Source organism: Camarhynchus parvulus, chromosome 3 (genome assembly GCF_901933205.1).
Source record: "Camarhynchus parvulus chromosome 3, STF_HiC, whole genome shotgun sequence".
Lineage (NCBI taxonomy): Eukaryota > Metazoa > Chordata > Aves > Passeriformes > Thraupidae > Camarhynchus > Camarhynchus parvulus.
Genome location: NC_044573.1, coordinates 27754731 through 27768443, shown reverse-complemented (window position 1 = coordinate 27768443; position 13713 = coordinate 27754731). Strand labels below are relative to the sequence as shown.

General features: G+C 47.1%; 1 protein-coding gene across 2 annotated transcripts in view; it reads right to left on the bottom strand.

The window, feature by feature from the left end:
- Positions 1–13466, bottom strand: part of LOC115902609 — a 60096-nt gene extending 46630 nt beyond the window's left edge. For both annotated transcript variants that reach the window (XM_030946244.1, XM_030946245.1), the window contains exon 1: positions 12866–13466. In XM_030946244.1, the coding sequence (XP_030802104.1) occupies positions 12866–12934 (69 nt within the window). In that variant the 5' untranslated portion in view covers positions 12935–13466. The remainder of the gene's footprint in view (positions 1–12865) is intronic.
- Positions 13467–13713: the final 247 nt, after the last annotated feature.

Sequence of the window (13713 nt, the reverse complement as noted above, 5' to 3'; positions counted from 1 at the left end):
TTGCAGAAGTCAGAGTGTGCAAAACTCTTTTTCAAAATCTTCCCCTGCTCTTCCCAGGGCTCAGCTGCAATGATTTTGCAGGAGGAGACTAAAGATAAAAACACCAGAGAGTTTATAAAATAGAAACCAACCAAACAAAAAACCCCAGGAAACCCAGCAAGCCCTGATGCTTCACCATTAATCCAGAAAAGTATGTTTACATCACCAGTGAGCCTATGGTGCTTGAACACTTGGGAGTGCACAGGCACCAGAAACTAGATACCCCACATTCCCCAGTCCCAGGGAAGGGAATACAGCTAATGCCTGCAATTGAGACTCCTATCCACCCTGGGTCTGTTCTCAGGAACTCTGGGCAAATATTGTTACAAGAATAAAACTAAGATCATGCTTTTAAATTCCACCCAAAATAGAAATAATTACTTGCAAACAGATTAGAACAGACTTTGTTCTACCAATGGCATAGGCACCCATAAAGAGGCACACACTCCTCCCATCAGGCATCACACTTCTGTGCCAGCAAAAGACACAAAAGGAATGGTATCAATTAAAAAATTAGTCTTTAAAAGGCCTCCTAGGCAAAATCCACCCAGACTCTGTTCCTCATCACACAAAATACTCCAAATCTGAGAAAACATTATTAAGTTTATTTAAGCCACTATGAGAACAAGAATCTCTCCGATTAAACATAGCTGCAGTCATGTTTGGAAGCACCGTTTGAATGTTATAAATTTCACTTGTTAAAATTAGAGATAAAACAAGGTCACTACAGCCCTCACTCAGCAGGTGGATGGGGTCTGGTAAGAAAGGTGTTACCATGGAAATAGTCTTTAATCCTTCAATTGCCTTCTTGACTTCCCAGACCACTGTGTTCCAAAGTAAGACCACTTCTGCAGCATGGGAACCAGGGGAATAGTGCAGCTCCATGCTGTGATATACATCACTCCCTGGTAGCAAGAACTTCTACAAAATTCTCAAACTATCCTTATGTTGTTAGCTTAAGAGGCTGGTTAAGGTTTATAGCTCTGCTACAAGTGACAGAAACCATACACTCCTCCAGCTCCACTTCTACCTGCACATAAAGCTCCCAGGTGTGCCACTTCCCTGTAAGTGTCCCACCAATCTCCTGCACTCCTCCCACACAGCTTCTGCTTCTCACACATACCCAGCCCAGCCTGGCCTCAGGTGGCAGTCACCTGCATGTGACAGAACCACACTATGAGTTTCTCAACAGCTCTGTTACTCTACTTACAGCTTTGCTGCTGCAATAAAGAGAGCTGTGGCTAATTCCTACACAAATTTCAAGGAGTCTCATAGGGCTGGCATTCACCTGTTAGCTTTCTCATCCTGTGAGGGGTGACAACATAGCTCAGATGAGAGCTAACAAAGAACTGTATGAGAAAGAAGCAGCAACACAGTTGTGATGCAAAGAGATCCCTTTGCAAAGGAGGTCCACTCCCCTGACAGCTCTCAGCTTCGAGCCCTGGCAATTCCTGGCTCACACCCGGCAGGAGCAGTGTTATCCAGCAGTGTTGACACCACAAAGCACAGCAACCCAGGAAGACAAAAAGGACCCGAAGGATTAAAGACCTTCTTTACAGGGCCTCATCCACGCTGCACTAAGATACAGTGACTTAGCTCCATCTGTAATTTACAGTCCATTTGCTGCTAAACCTCAGCTCCAAATAGTCAGATTAAAAGCAACACTATTTATCAGAGGCTTAAAACCCTCTCAGACATAAAAGGAAGACAGTACAAGGGACACCTAGAACTGGAGAGGCACCTCTAATAGCTGATCTTATCTGTAATGCATTTACTCAGGGAGGGAGGATGGGAGCTGGCTGCTCACATCAGTGCCAACCATTCCTGCCTTGGCCATGGGGATTTAAATACAGCCCTCCCGAGTGATACCCCACCCCGCCAGCCCAGCTCAGTTACTATTGCTGCGATGGGAAAAGGTTTCTTTGCACAGGCCAGCTTCTCAGGCAGTTTACAGCAGCTCCTCAGCATTCCATGAGTCCCCTCAACCAGGGAAGCACGGCTGACAGCAGCTGGCATAAACAACACATCTAGTAACAGTTTTTCCATTCCCTACTCAAAAGTCGCAGAGGGCAAGTGCCTTTGCCCTGAGATACTTCCTTAGCTGAGGAGAAGCTGCTTGTGTTGGGAGACCTCACTCGACACTCACCTCTGCTCAGCCATAAAGAACTACATTAGCCACATTTGCAAACACAAGGAACAATGCCTTACAGTCAGGCTGGAAAATACATTTGGAGCACATGAGACATTTCAAGCTTCTCCTCCTCTCAAAATCTCACATTAACCCCTGAGCGCAAGCAGATGAGAGCTGTTTCATCTCTATGGATTTACATCAAACTTCTTGTGTTTTATCAGAGAGCAAACCAGTAGGTTAATCCTTTCAGACCAGGTCTTTGATCCTTTTGGTCAGGCACCTTCAAAGAGTTAGGAACATGTCATAATTTGTAATGTCTCTCACTGCACCGGATCCTTTCCTGGTAAACATTTTGTGATTCTAAGTGGTTCCTAGTTGGGAAAAACCGACAAATGAGTTGTCAAATCATCCCACACATAGAGGATGACCTAGAAAAGAAGACAGAATTTGAATATTGACAAAGATAGAATTTGAATATTCACTCTCTTCTCCAATATACAGCACAGAAAGCACAAAATTAATTTAGTATGAGGTAGGTCCTAAACAAATAACAGGTGATCATTTGACAGTGTGCAGTTGAGGTGTGAAACACTCTACCACAGGATGTTCTGCATGTAAATACTCCTACACAGATTTGGTGGTATAAAATGAACAGATTTAGGCAGAAGAAACTTATTGGGTTACTAATGCAGGAGGATAGGCTACTGGGGGAAACTGTAGGTCTAACATGGGATGGATGCTCCTGAATCCCATTCATGGAAGGGGGACACAGAGCACCATGCAATTACTTGCAATGTCACAAGGTAAGGGGGATGCACAGAGCAAAGTGTGACAATGTTCTGCCAGGTCCAACTCACCCCACCACAGAGGGCTCCTGAGACAGTGTCCAAGTACCACATACTAAATTAGCATCCCTACATATTAGTTCAGGAGCAAGATGGGAAAAGCTGCATTGCACTGCAGCCCTCTGCAACACACCATTGAGGGGTTTCCCAAAAGTGATTGGCTCTGTCCAAGCCAGAACAAAAGGGTTCTCTGAGAACAAAAAAATCTATACATGGAAGCTGCTGATTTTTCAAGCCTCTAAATTATTTCAGTTTATATGCTTCACACCAAATACCTCTGTTCTTTCCTCTTAATTAGCCTTTGGCCATAGTTATTCCCTTGGAATAACCAAGTCATAGGAATAAAGAAAAAACTATATTAAAAAAAAAAACACATGCACAAGAATAGCCTGGCTGCAGACAACTGTCTGGAATAACCACTTGGCTTTGTGTGTAATAACTGGGTGACAGGATATGGAAGGATTATTTTATATTTTTCCAGCTTATATCCAGACGCACTCTTAGCAAACTGGAGAACTTAGCTGCCTGTCTGGCACCTTTCCTTAAGATGGGAAATTCCCCATTCAACCAAAGGAAATTTTATTCTCATCTTATGTCCATGTAGAGCTTGGCAGATTGTGTCATGCCAAGAAGTAAGGACATCAGTTAAATAAAAACCAGCATGCATCATGGAAACAATGTGATCCTGTTAGGAAGGAGTAAGATGAGACAGATTGCTGAATAAAATAGGTGTGAAGGGGTAGGATCTTTGTGCTATCAGCAACTCAAATTGCCTGATCTCCTTGAAATCCTGGCTCAAAACCAGGTTTGTAGCCCAGAAAAATCAATTAATCAGCTATCAAGCAATAGTTTAGTCCCTAGATATATCAAAAACTAAGGCCTGCCTATTCTGATGGATATTTATGAATATTGAGGTATTTGGACATCTCACAAATACCAGGCATCTCCCATCCTTTCGTAAATCTAAATTTAGATAAGGACCATCTACCTGAAGTCAGGCAACAAAACTCAAGTGAACCTATCCATGAAACAGGAGACATGACTAATAAAAGCCTCCTCTGGAGACCTAAACTCAGGCATTGGTTTCCTTTTCCTCCTTAGAAAGCGTTTCAAGCCCTGAACTCATAGTTCTTCTCATGTGGGCCTGATGCTGGAGCTAGGATGGAGAGGTGAATCCAGGAAAAGCTGCAAAGGCCTTTTCTCAGGTGTGTTTGCTGGGCACAAGGACCAACCAACCCAGTCGTGCTGTTTGAGGAAGGCAACCCACAGCCGACCAAGGTACCATGCCTTAGGGACACCTCCCCAGGTTTCACTGCATCTCCCGGCTCACAACACTCATCCAAAGGGTGCATATGCCAGACACACAGACATTGATCTGCTCCCAGCACCACAGCTCAGGCCGGGGCAAGCTGGAGTTCTCTGCAGCAGGCTGAGCCTGGATAAGAGCGCTGGGGGAGGAGAGGGCTGGAAACAAAGAAACAAGGGGCTGGTCCACACCAGCTGCTTTGTAAAGCACTCAGAGAATCAATCTTCTTCGGGCTTTTAGCCCCTGCCACCCTTAGATGACATTCTGTTGTGCTAACACAGAATAACTAGAAAGAATCAGGATTTGGATTACTGCACATGCAGCTATGTGGCAGCTTCAGTGCAAATCTACCAAGCAAGATACTTTCTTACATACAAGTCCAACAGGAAGTTTCCATATGCATCCATGGTATTTCACCTTCCATGAAGCCATCAAGGATGGTCCAGAGAACTAACAATGTGAGTTCTTCACAAGGGAACTCTGTTGTGCCATTCCAATTCTGCTAGAGCTGCTCAACAGGACAACAGCAAAAGTGCACCTGGCTGAGCACTTGGTGTGCTGCAGTGATGACAAAGGAGATTAAAACAACAACAAAATAAACAAACAAAAAAAAGGACAAAAACAAACAAAAAAACCTCATAATCATGTAAGATCTGCTCCCTCTGCCTCAGCCAGCTCCTGAGATGCCCCAGCCTGAAAATGCCTGTCCTACAGGAACTGAACCATTCAGTGTGACATATAGACTGAGGTACATATGGATGCCAGGTCTGTGTCCATGGCAGAGAGGAGGTTATAACGGGCACAAAAAGCAAGAACATAACAAGAGAGGGAAGAAATGCCTAGAGACACCCTGAGCTATCCACCCCCAAGGAGTGACCATGCCAAACCAGAAGAAACCTTATTTGAGCCGTGCTTCACCTGCTTGCTGCATCCCCACAGCTTGGGCAGCCCTGTGCCCAGACTGGCATGGACACAGCTCTGCACAGGTCACACTGGGCCATATGTCCTTTACATGGACTCCCAGGCCTGGGTCACAGCACAGTTCGCTGCGCAGGGAATGCTTTCAGTGCACATAAAGGTCACAACTAATTGGCTTTTCTCTAAATCCTCGCCGGGGTGTTCCCGCTGAGCACTTGTGGGTGGTGCTGGTGCCTATTCACGAACAGCTTAGCCGGCTGGCTGCTGCTCACCGGTGGCAGGAGGACAAGTGGACAAGTAGGCGCTGCCCAGGGCCACGTCCAGCAGCTCCTGCGGCAGCACACAGCCCTGCACACACATACCTGCCGTGCCGGTTGCTAGGAAGAGCTGGATCACCCGGCAACCTGAATCCCACTCAACAGGAGAACAGGGGCTACACATAAAGGCACGGGGGTGGGAGGGGTTGGCGCTGCCTACAATGTGTGTGGGAGTGTTATTTCCCGCTGAAAAGGGAATACAGCCCTTGGTTCCCATTCTGAGGGAGCCCAACAACACTGCTGTGACCCCAGGCATGCTCCAGGAACAGCCAGGGAAGCTGGCCAGGCTGACACATTACCGCAGAGTGGTGCCCTGCCCACCCACCACTCCACAGAACTCTCCTAAGCAGATGCAAGCCTTGCTTTTTACTATAAAAAAAAAATGAACCCACTTTTTTGTGAAAGCCATATAATTAAAATAAATAATGACCCGGTTTTGCTTTCTGTTTTCACCTCAAATATGAGCTCTTTACGTGCTCAAGAAGACATTTAGCATCCCAAACAGTGCAACAAATTTGGAACTTGTAGGACAATGCATGACAGCAGGAAATGAAGAACTGCACTATCCAGCAAAGAAAAATAATCAGTTTTCACTGAAATCCCCAAATGCATAGCACTGACTTTTCAGAATCTAGTTTTTCATTCAAATAAAAACCAAGAATTGGGAAATACAAGGAAAAGTAATGAGATTTCTTTGTGCCTTTGGGAAGTGGACTTTTTTTAAGCTAGTCCATAGTTTCCTATCAGTCATAAAGGCAGCTGAGAGAATGTCTCAACAAACTACCTCAATTTCCATGAATGCCCCATCATGCTGTATATGCAGCACCTGCAATTTGTCTGAAGTATCACTCTTTGGAATTAGTCATTACAGGAGATTATCAGCGCTGAATGTCTGCACAGAAAAGATGACAACCCTTAAAGATCCAGATCTTCAAAGCCAAGTAGAAAGAATCACAAACCCATTATTTTACAATGCCTCAGGCAGAAGTCTCAAAAACCTAAGGCTTAAAGTGGCTGGGATTGCCTGTTCTACTCTTCGCCTTAGCTAAGTATCTACACAGCACTTAGCTTACTTAGCTAAGTATCTACCTAACCACTAACTTACATATTTTCAGTCCAAATTTTCACAAGCCTAACTTCAGGCACATTCATAGGTACTCCAAAAATCAAAATTATACTTGCACACTTTGATTCCCACGTTTGTGTCTTTCCTGCGATTATGACAAACCAGAAGCACCTAACGTAGCCAGCTGGTGTAACAGGAAGAAAAGCCAAGTTCCAATGTAAAGCAGAGTCTTCCAGCTGTAGAGGAATGAACCTGTGGCATCTGCTGAAAAACACACAAAGGAGAGAAAACCTGCACACACCACAGCAGACAAAGCTAAATTTTCCCTGTGCCAAGCGGAAGACCTGTGACACACAACAAGCAGTCAGACCAAAGGAAGGCAGAAATCAGTCTGTCCTCACTCATAGTAAGCCTGAGCACTTATGCAGATCTTTGACAGCATACCCACTGTGCATCAAGAATAATGCTACTCCACTCTTTTTTCTGGTCTAAGGAGAAAAAAAATAATGTTCCCAGCTCCACAGAGTAACAAGCTACCACAGGGACATTGACTGCAGGAGTCACTGCCTGCAGCCTTGAGGTTCACTTTGCACAGCCAGCTCAATCCCCTTCACACAGGGAGGATGAAGATGATTCCCAGTTGCCTGTCAGGGCTGGCCAGCCAGACCAGAGTCTTACAGCTGACTCCAGATACAGATGCCAGTAGAAAATAACTGAGAGGACTTTATGGCTCCCAGTGCTGTGCATGCTCACGTACAAGCTGCAAAAGTACATGAAGAGAACTGACACAGCGGCTTTGCTAGCACCTAGCACACAATTCCCTTTAAGCAAGTGTAAGGCTAAAGTTATGTAGAAGAGAAATGCCCTGTCACCAGAACACTCACGTTCGACTTTGTATCACTGATCAACATTAAGGAAGTGACAAACATGTCTGTCTTATCTCTGCCCAAGACCAAAGTGAATATGCCAAGTACTTAAGTACTTTAACAGCTTTTGTTGATTAGAACATCAGTTGTATCACCTCCAAAGTTGTTTGTGTCAACAGCAAGCTGGAATGAAATTGCCACCTTTAAAGTGCTCAGTCTTCTTTAGCTGCATGTTCCAGCCAGTTAATTTTTTAACACACCACAATCCAACTGTTTCATTCTGATAACACCTAGGGCCACTAATTAAGGGCTTAGTTTGACTGGCAATGCACAGACTTGTTCCAGCCAGATGCTCCCTGCCTGAAGGAGCTTGCTTGCAAGCAAAGCTCAGAAAACAGACACTCACTCTTGAGCCACTACATAAATAGCAAGGCCCCAAGAGTTAAAGAGAAACTTGGAAGAAACACATTTGTGTGAGAAACCCCTACCCCAAACTGTGGGGATGAATAAGACATTTGATTTGCAGAAAGCTCATGGAGTTGGTTAGAGAACACTTCTAAGGGCTCAATACCAGTACTCCACCACAATTCCACATGCAAGCCCAAGATACGCATTTTAAAAGCTCTTTGATCAGCCTGACTTAATAGTTCAGGAAGTGCTTCTCAGGGCTGCAAGTCTAAAACTAGGAAAGAAAATAATAAAGAACTATACTAGACTGTAATACTGGACAACCAACACAAAGAAAAATTAAAATCAGGCATTGACTTATAGGCCCCTCTCACCTTCCTGGTTTTGAAGCATTTCACTAGCATATGGGACACTCTCCTGATCTCACTTTTTTCTCCTGTCTCAATTGCTCTGGCACAGACCTAGTTGCCAGCCATTATCAAAGATGATCCCTAACCTGTAAAGTCAGATCTGCTTCTGGCTCAAAAGCAGCCCAAAAGGTTCCTGAATCTGGCCTACTATCTAGCCAATAACACCAGACCATTGAAGCAAGTGGGAGACCAAAGACGAAGGCACCAGGCAATGCCCTCTCCTTTCCTGGATTGAGCCACAGAAGCTGAAGGCTGAAGAGCTGAAGCTCTTAAGCTAACAGGCTGTGCTATGAACTCAGGAGTGGATATGCTGCCCCTACTACAGGCGCACAAGTATCCAATGGAAAGACACCTCAGAAAACTCGACATCCACAAGTCCACAGGTTCTGATGCGATGCTTCCACAAATGTTGAGAAAGCTGGCAAACACCATGGCTAGGCCATTCAGGATCATCTTTGGAAGGTCGTGCCAATCAGAGAGAGGCCTGAGAACTGGAAAAAAGCAAATGTTATCTCAGTCTTCAAAAAAGGCAAGAATTAGGAGTCAGGGAACTACCAGCCAGTCTGCCTCACCTCAGTCCCTAGAAATGTGATGGAATGCCTCATTCTGGAGGCCATGTCTATCCACATGGATGACAAGGAGTAGTCAACATGAATTTGCCAATGTCATGCCTGACACACCCAATTGCCTTCTAAAATGAAACCACTGCCTGGCTGGATAAAGGAAGAGCAGTGGATATTGTCTGCATTGACTTCAGCAAGACTCTCAACACAGTCTCTCACAACATCCTCATAGGCAAACTCGGGAAGCATGGACTGGATGAGTGGACAGTGAGGTGGATTGAGAACTGGCTGATGGTCATAATCAGTGGCAGACAGTCTAGCTGAAGGCCTGTCATTAGTGGTATCCCCCAAGGTTCAATACTGGGCCCAATATTGTTTAACTCATTCGTCAATGACTTGGATGAAGGGGCAGACGCCTCCTCATCAAGTTCACTGATGTCACAAATTTGGGAGGAGTGGCTGATACCCCAGAGGGCTGTGCAGCCCTTCAGAAGGACAGGTTGGAGAGATGAGCACAGAGGAACCTTCTGAAATTCAACAAAGGTAAGTGCAGAGTCCTGCACCTGGGGAAGAATAAACCCAAAGACCAGCACAGGCTCAGGTACTGAAAAGAAGCTCTGTTGAGAAGGACCTGGGGGTTCTCATGGACAACAAGCCATCCATGAGCCAGCAGTGTGTCCTATGGCCAAGGAGGCCAATGGGATCCTGGGGTGCATTAGGAAGAGCACTGCCAGCAGGTCAAGAAGGTGATCCTGCCCCTCTGCTCAGCCCTGGTGAGGCACATCTGGAGTGCTGTGTCCAGTTCTGGGCTCCTCAGTACAACAGAGACGTGGAGCTCCTGAGTGGGTCCAGTGAGGGTAACAAAGATGATCAAGGGACTGGAACATCTCTCTTCCCAGGAAAGGCTGAGGGAGCTGGGCCTGCTCAGTTTCAAACAGAGGCAACAGAGAGAATCTCATCAATGTATATAAACACCTAAAGAGGGGGTGTCAAAAAAATGGAACCAAGCTCTTCTCAGCGGTGCTGAGCAATAGGACAAGGGGCAACAGGCAGGAACAGACAGATGCACAGGAAGTTCCTCCTGAACATAAGGAAGAGCATCTTTACTGTGCGGGTGAGCAAGTCCAGAGACGTTGCGGAGTTTTCCTCAGTGGAGTTATTCAAGAGCTTCCTGGACACAATCCTGTGCCACATGCTCTAGCATGATCCTGCTTGAGCAGGGAGCCTGGAACAGATGATCCCTTCCAACCTTACCCATTCTGGGAAGCAAGGTCAGCTGTCTTCCAAGACAAGGCACTCAAATTTGAACCCTAACTATCACCCTTGACAGCCCAGCCACCCTTATCAGAAACTGCTGGCTGAGCAGGCTAACACAACATCAGGTGAAGTGTCAGTCAGTCCCTCCCTCCCTTCCCACCATGATGACTTCTGGTGAAAGGGAAATAGAGGGACACTTTCTGAGAGACACCAGCACATCTCAAGTCAAAGTCCTCTGAGCAGCCCTAGCTGCCAACTGCCCGAAGGCCAGCTTTAGAATGGAAAAAGAGAAGTTCATGACATCAACACCCAAAGATTGCATAGTTTTTGGTTTCACTTACAGAAGACCATGGCATCCTCTCAGCTTCTCCAAGCAGGCAAAAAACTAGGAGGCCCTATTACAGCCACACTAAACCAATTCGGGACACATCATACAAAAATAAAACCTTTACAGTGGGCAGAAATTTAATCCTGAAAAGATTCCCAAAGCTTGGATGCCAGTCCAAGATTGGTCAAGTCTTCCACACTTGTAAAAATGAGTTGACAATTTACCCAAGGACAGTCTCCTGGGACTTTGGCTAATTTCAGTACAGTTGTAATCTAGAAGCACAACAGCAGCTTGCCTTTCCTTCAAATTGGGAACTTCCCAAAAAAGTCAAAGTGCTAAAGCGAGTGGGCAATGAAGGAGATGAGCAGCTAAGCACACTGTTATTGAAGCTCAGAAAGCACTTGGTTTGGGTGGTCAATGTAGATCAATTCTTACTCTATCCAAACTTGATGCTCATTCTCCACTTACAGGGCTACAGACCTCTACAGACCTGATTCTGTACTCTCATCTAACTTTTCACTACGTTTCAATGACAGCACACAAGGCCTTTTAAATAATGCATTTACCATACAAGCCAGACTAAGTACAGACCTGCACACAGACCAAGGCCAAGAAGGCTGAGTCTGGTCAGTGCCTGGCAGCCCCACATCATGAGGGCAGTAGAGCAAAATGGTACAGGACATTTGGCCTTGACACAGGGTCCATGCACAGCACAGCCACCAGAAGCTGCCACACTGCTCACACCCTGTGACGCCTACCCAGGGTCCATACCTGCAAGGAGCTCTGGTCCAACACCTAAGACAGAGCACTGCATGCTCCATTAAGCAATTAGTATGCTGCTGCAAGGCTCAGCCATGACCAGGCAGCTGCACATGGTCCCCAAAGGCCTACAAACCAGATTTAAACCCAGAGTTTGCACGTCTGGCTTTCTGCCCATACACATGTGTACCAGTCATTGTAGCACTCCCCACTGCAGATTGCAGAGACAGTTCTGATGGGCTATGCAACAGCCCTGCAAGCAAGGCACAGTGCAAGATGAACTGTCTCCACTGAGCCTGCAAAAATGCAGACCACCTGTCTGCAGCACAAAACCTTGGCACTAACACGAACAAAATGGCTGCAGATGCCCACTCATGCATTTTCCGGCATGCCTCCAAGCATCCTGAAGGCTGCATCCACCTCTGAGAGCTCCTTCCAAAGATTCTCACGGTTTCACAACCTGAGGCTCCAAGAGACAAACAATAAAGTTAAAGGAGGAGATTGCAGCCGTAAGGCCCAGAAACAGTGTTAAAAAACCCCTCACTGCCTCTGCAAATACTCTGCACTGAATCAATCCACTACAACCTAAAGCATTGTCCTTTCTTTACTTCCAAAAATAAAATCTAACCCTGCCTCCCCTGAGAGCCACAGAATGTGCAATCCCCAGAGGAAGAAGTAGAGCAAACTTTGTTAGAAGCAGTGCTGATGTTTCATCAAAGTTGCCATCAGCCTGTCCAGAGTGGCTGCGCAGAAGTGCAGCCACACGGCAATGAGCCTCTGTGTAACACATACAAAAGACTCCACTAGAGTCTGGTATACGGATCCCCAGCCCCCAACTCAGGCAACGAGGGCTGCTACTTTTCCCAGATCCCTTCTTTTATTTGGGGCCAGGTGCTGCACTTCCCACAGTACTGGTGCCAATCCAGAGCAACTCTGCTGATTTCAGGGGATATCCCTTGGTTCACAACAATTTTGCCAAATCAGGATTCGGTATTTTTTTCTCATTCGTCATGGCTCCATTTTTATCCCACGGTACATGGCTCAAAAACTCCTCTTTATATTTGGCAGGAAGGGCTTAGACAGTTCTCATCCTGAATCTGTGGTCCTCAGTTTTATTTTAAACATTAAAAACGGATGTAAAAAGAATCTGGAAAGCTATGGGTCAAAGCAATGATCCAGCCGGCAAACTTCAGCTCAGATTCTGGCCTTGAGGACTAGAAGAAGAGAAATGCAAATAATGAGCTGAAAGGCATTTTAGGTAAATCATGTTTGTACAGCACCTAGCACAGTGGGGTTCTAGCCTGCAAAGGGCTGAGAGGCTACAGATTGCTCACGTACAAAGGTATCTAGGCAAATGCCTACACAGTTAAATATGAATCCCATCAAAAGGAAAACATTCTAAAGAACAGACAAATACATCTGTCTTCATACACCTTTCTGTATAATCTGAATTGTGCACGGTAACTCTGAGTGCAAAAGAACGGGACTTTAAGTAACAGGAATACAGCCTAGGTCAGTTCCTCCTGAGCACACTGGCTGAGAGGAAACTGACCCAGCATAATAAACACTGCAAGTTTCCAGCTTCTCAAGGCCTTCTCACTAGTTACCTGAAGGGGACAAAAAACAACCGAGACAAAACCGGCTTTCCTTACCTTTAGCTGGAAAGGTTGAATTTCGTTCAAACTCTGGTTCCTGAGCTTTTTGGTGAGGATCTTCAGCATGGTACAAATCCGAGGAGCCAAGAAAGGGTTAAGCACACACACACGCACGCATCTGCATCTGCCGCGCCGCTGCCGCTACGCTCGGCGGAGCTGCGCGGAGCTCGCATCCAGCGCCGCAGGTACACGGCGGGGCACGGCTCCGCACAGCCCCGGCTCCCGGCTGTGCCCCTGCCCCTCCGCACCCTGTCCTGCAGCCCTCCGCGCTGCCACGCAAAGGGAATCCCTCTCCGAAGCCTACAGAAAAAAACTGAGCACCAAACTTCCTCTGCCTTCCACCCCCTCCTCAGTTACGCTTCAGAAAGGAGGGAGGTACCAGCTGGCAGCGTGCTGCAGGGGACAAGAGACACTCGGCGCAGAGCGCTCACTGGGCGAGGCGCCGGGCTCCGCTCATGGCAGCGCTGCCGCCCGGTCAGCCCCGGGCGGGCATCGGGCATCGGGCATCGGGCATCGCGCCCCGCTGCTGCCGCGGGCCGCCGCCGCCACCCCGGGCTCCCTCCGGCACCGCCGCCACGGGAAACTTGCACCGAGCGGCGCGGCAGCCGCGGCGCACATTGGCCCGACGGGGCGGGACGGGGCGGCACGGGGCGGGGACTCCGCTTAAAGGGTCACGGGCCCTTCCCGGCCGCCGGCGGTCCTTGAGTCCCCGAAGCTGGGCGGGATGTGGGAGACTGGTAGCTGCCTCTGCACTACCGCATCCTGGCTCGCAGCCCCCTCAGTCCAGGGATCCCACAACGGGATGCTGTGACCTGTCTGTCCTGCCCTCCGATCCAGAGCACAGA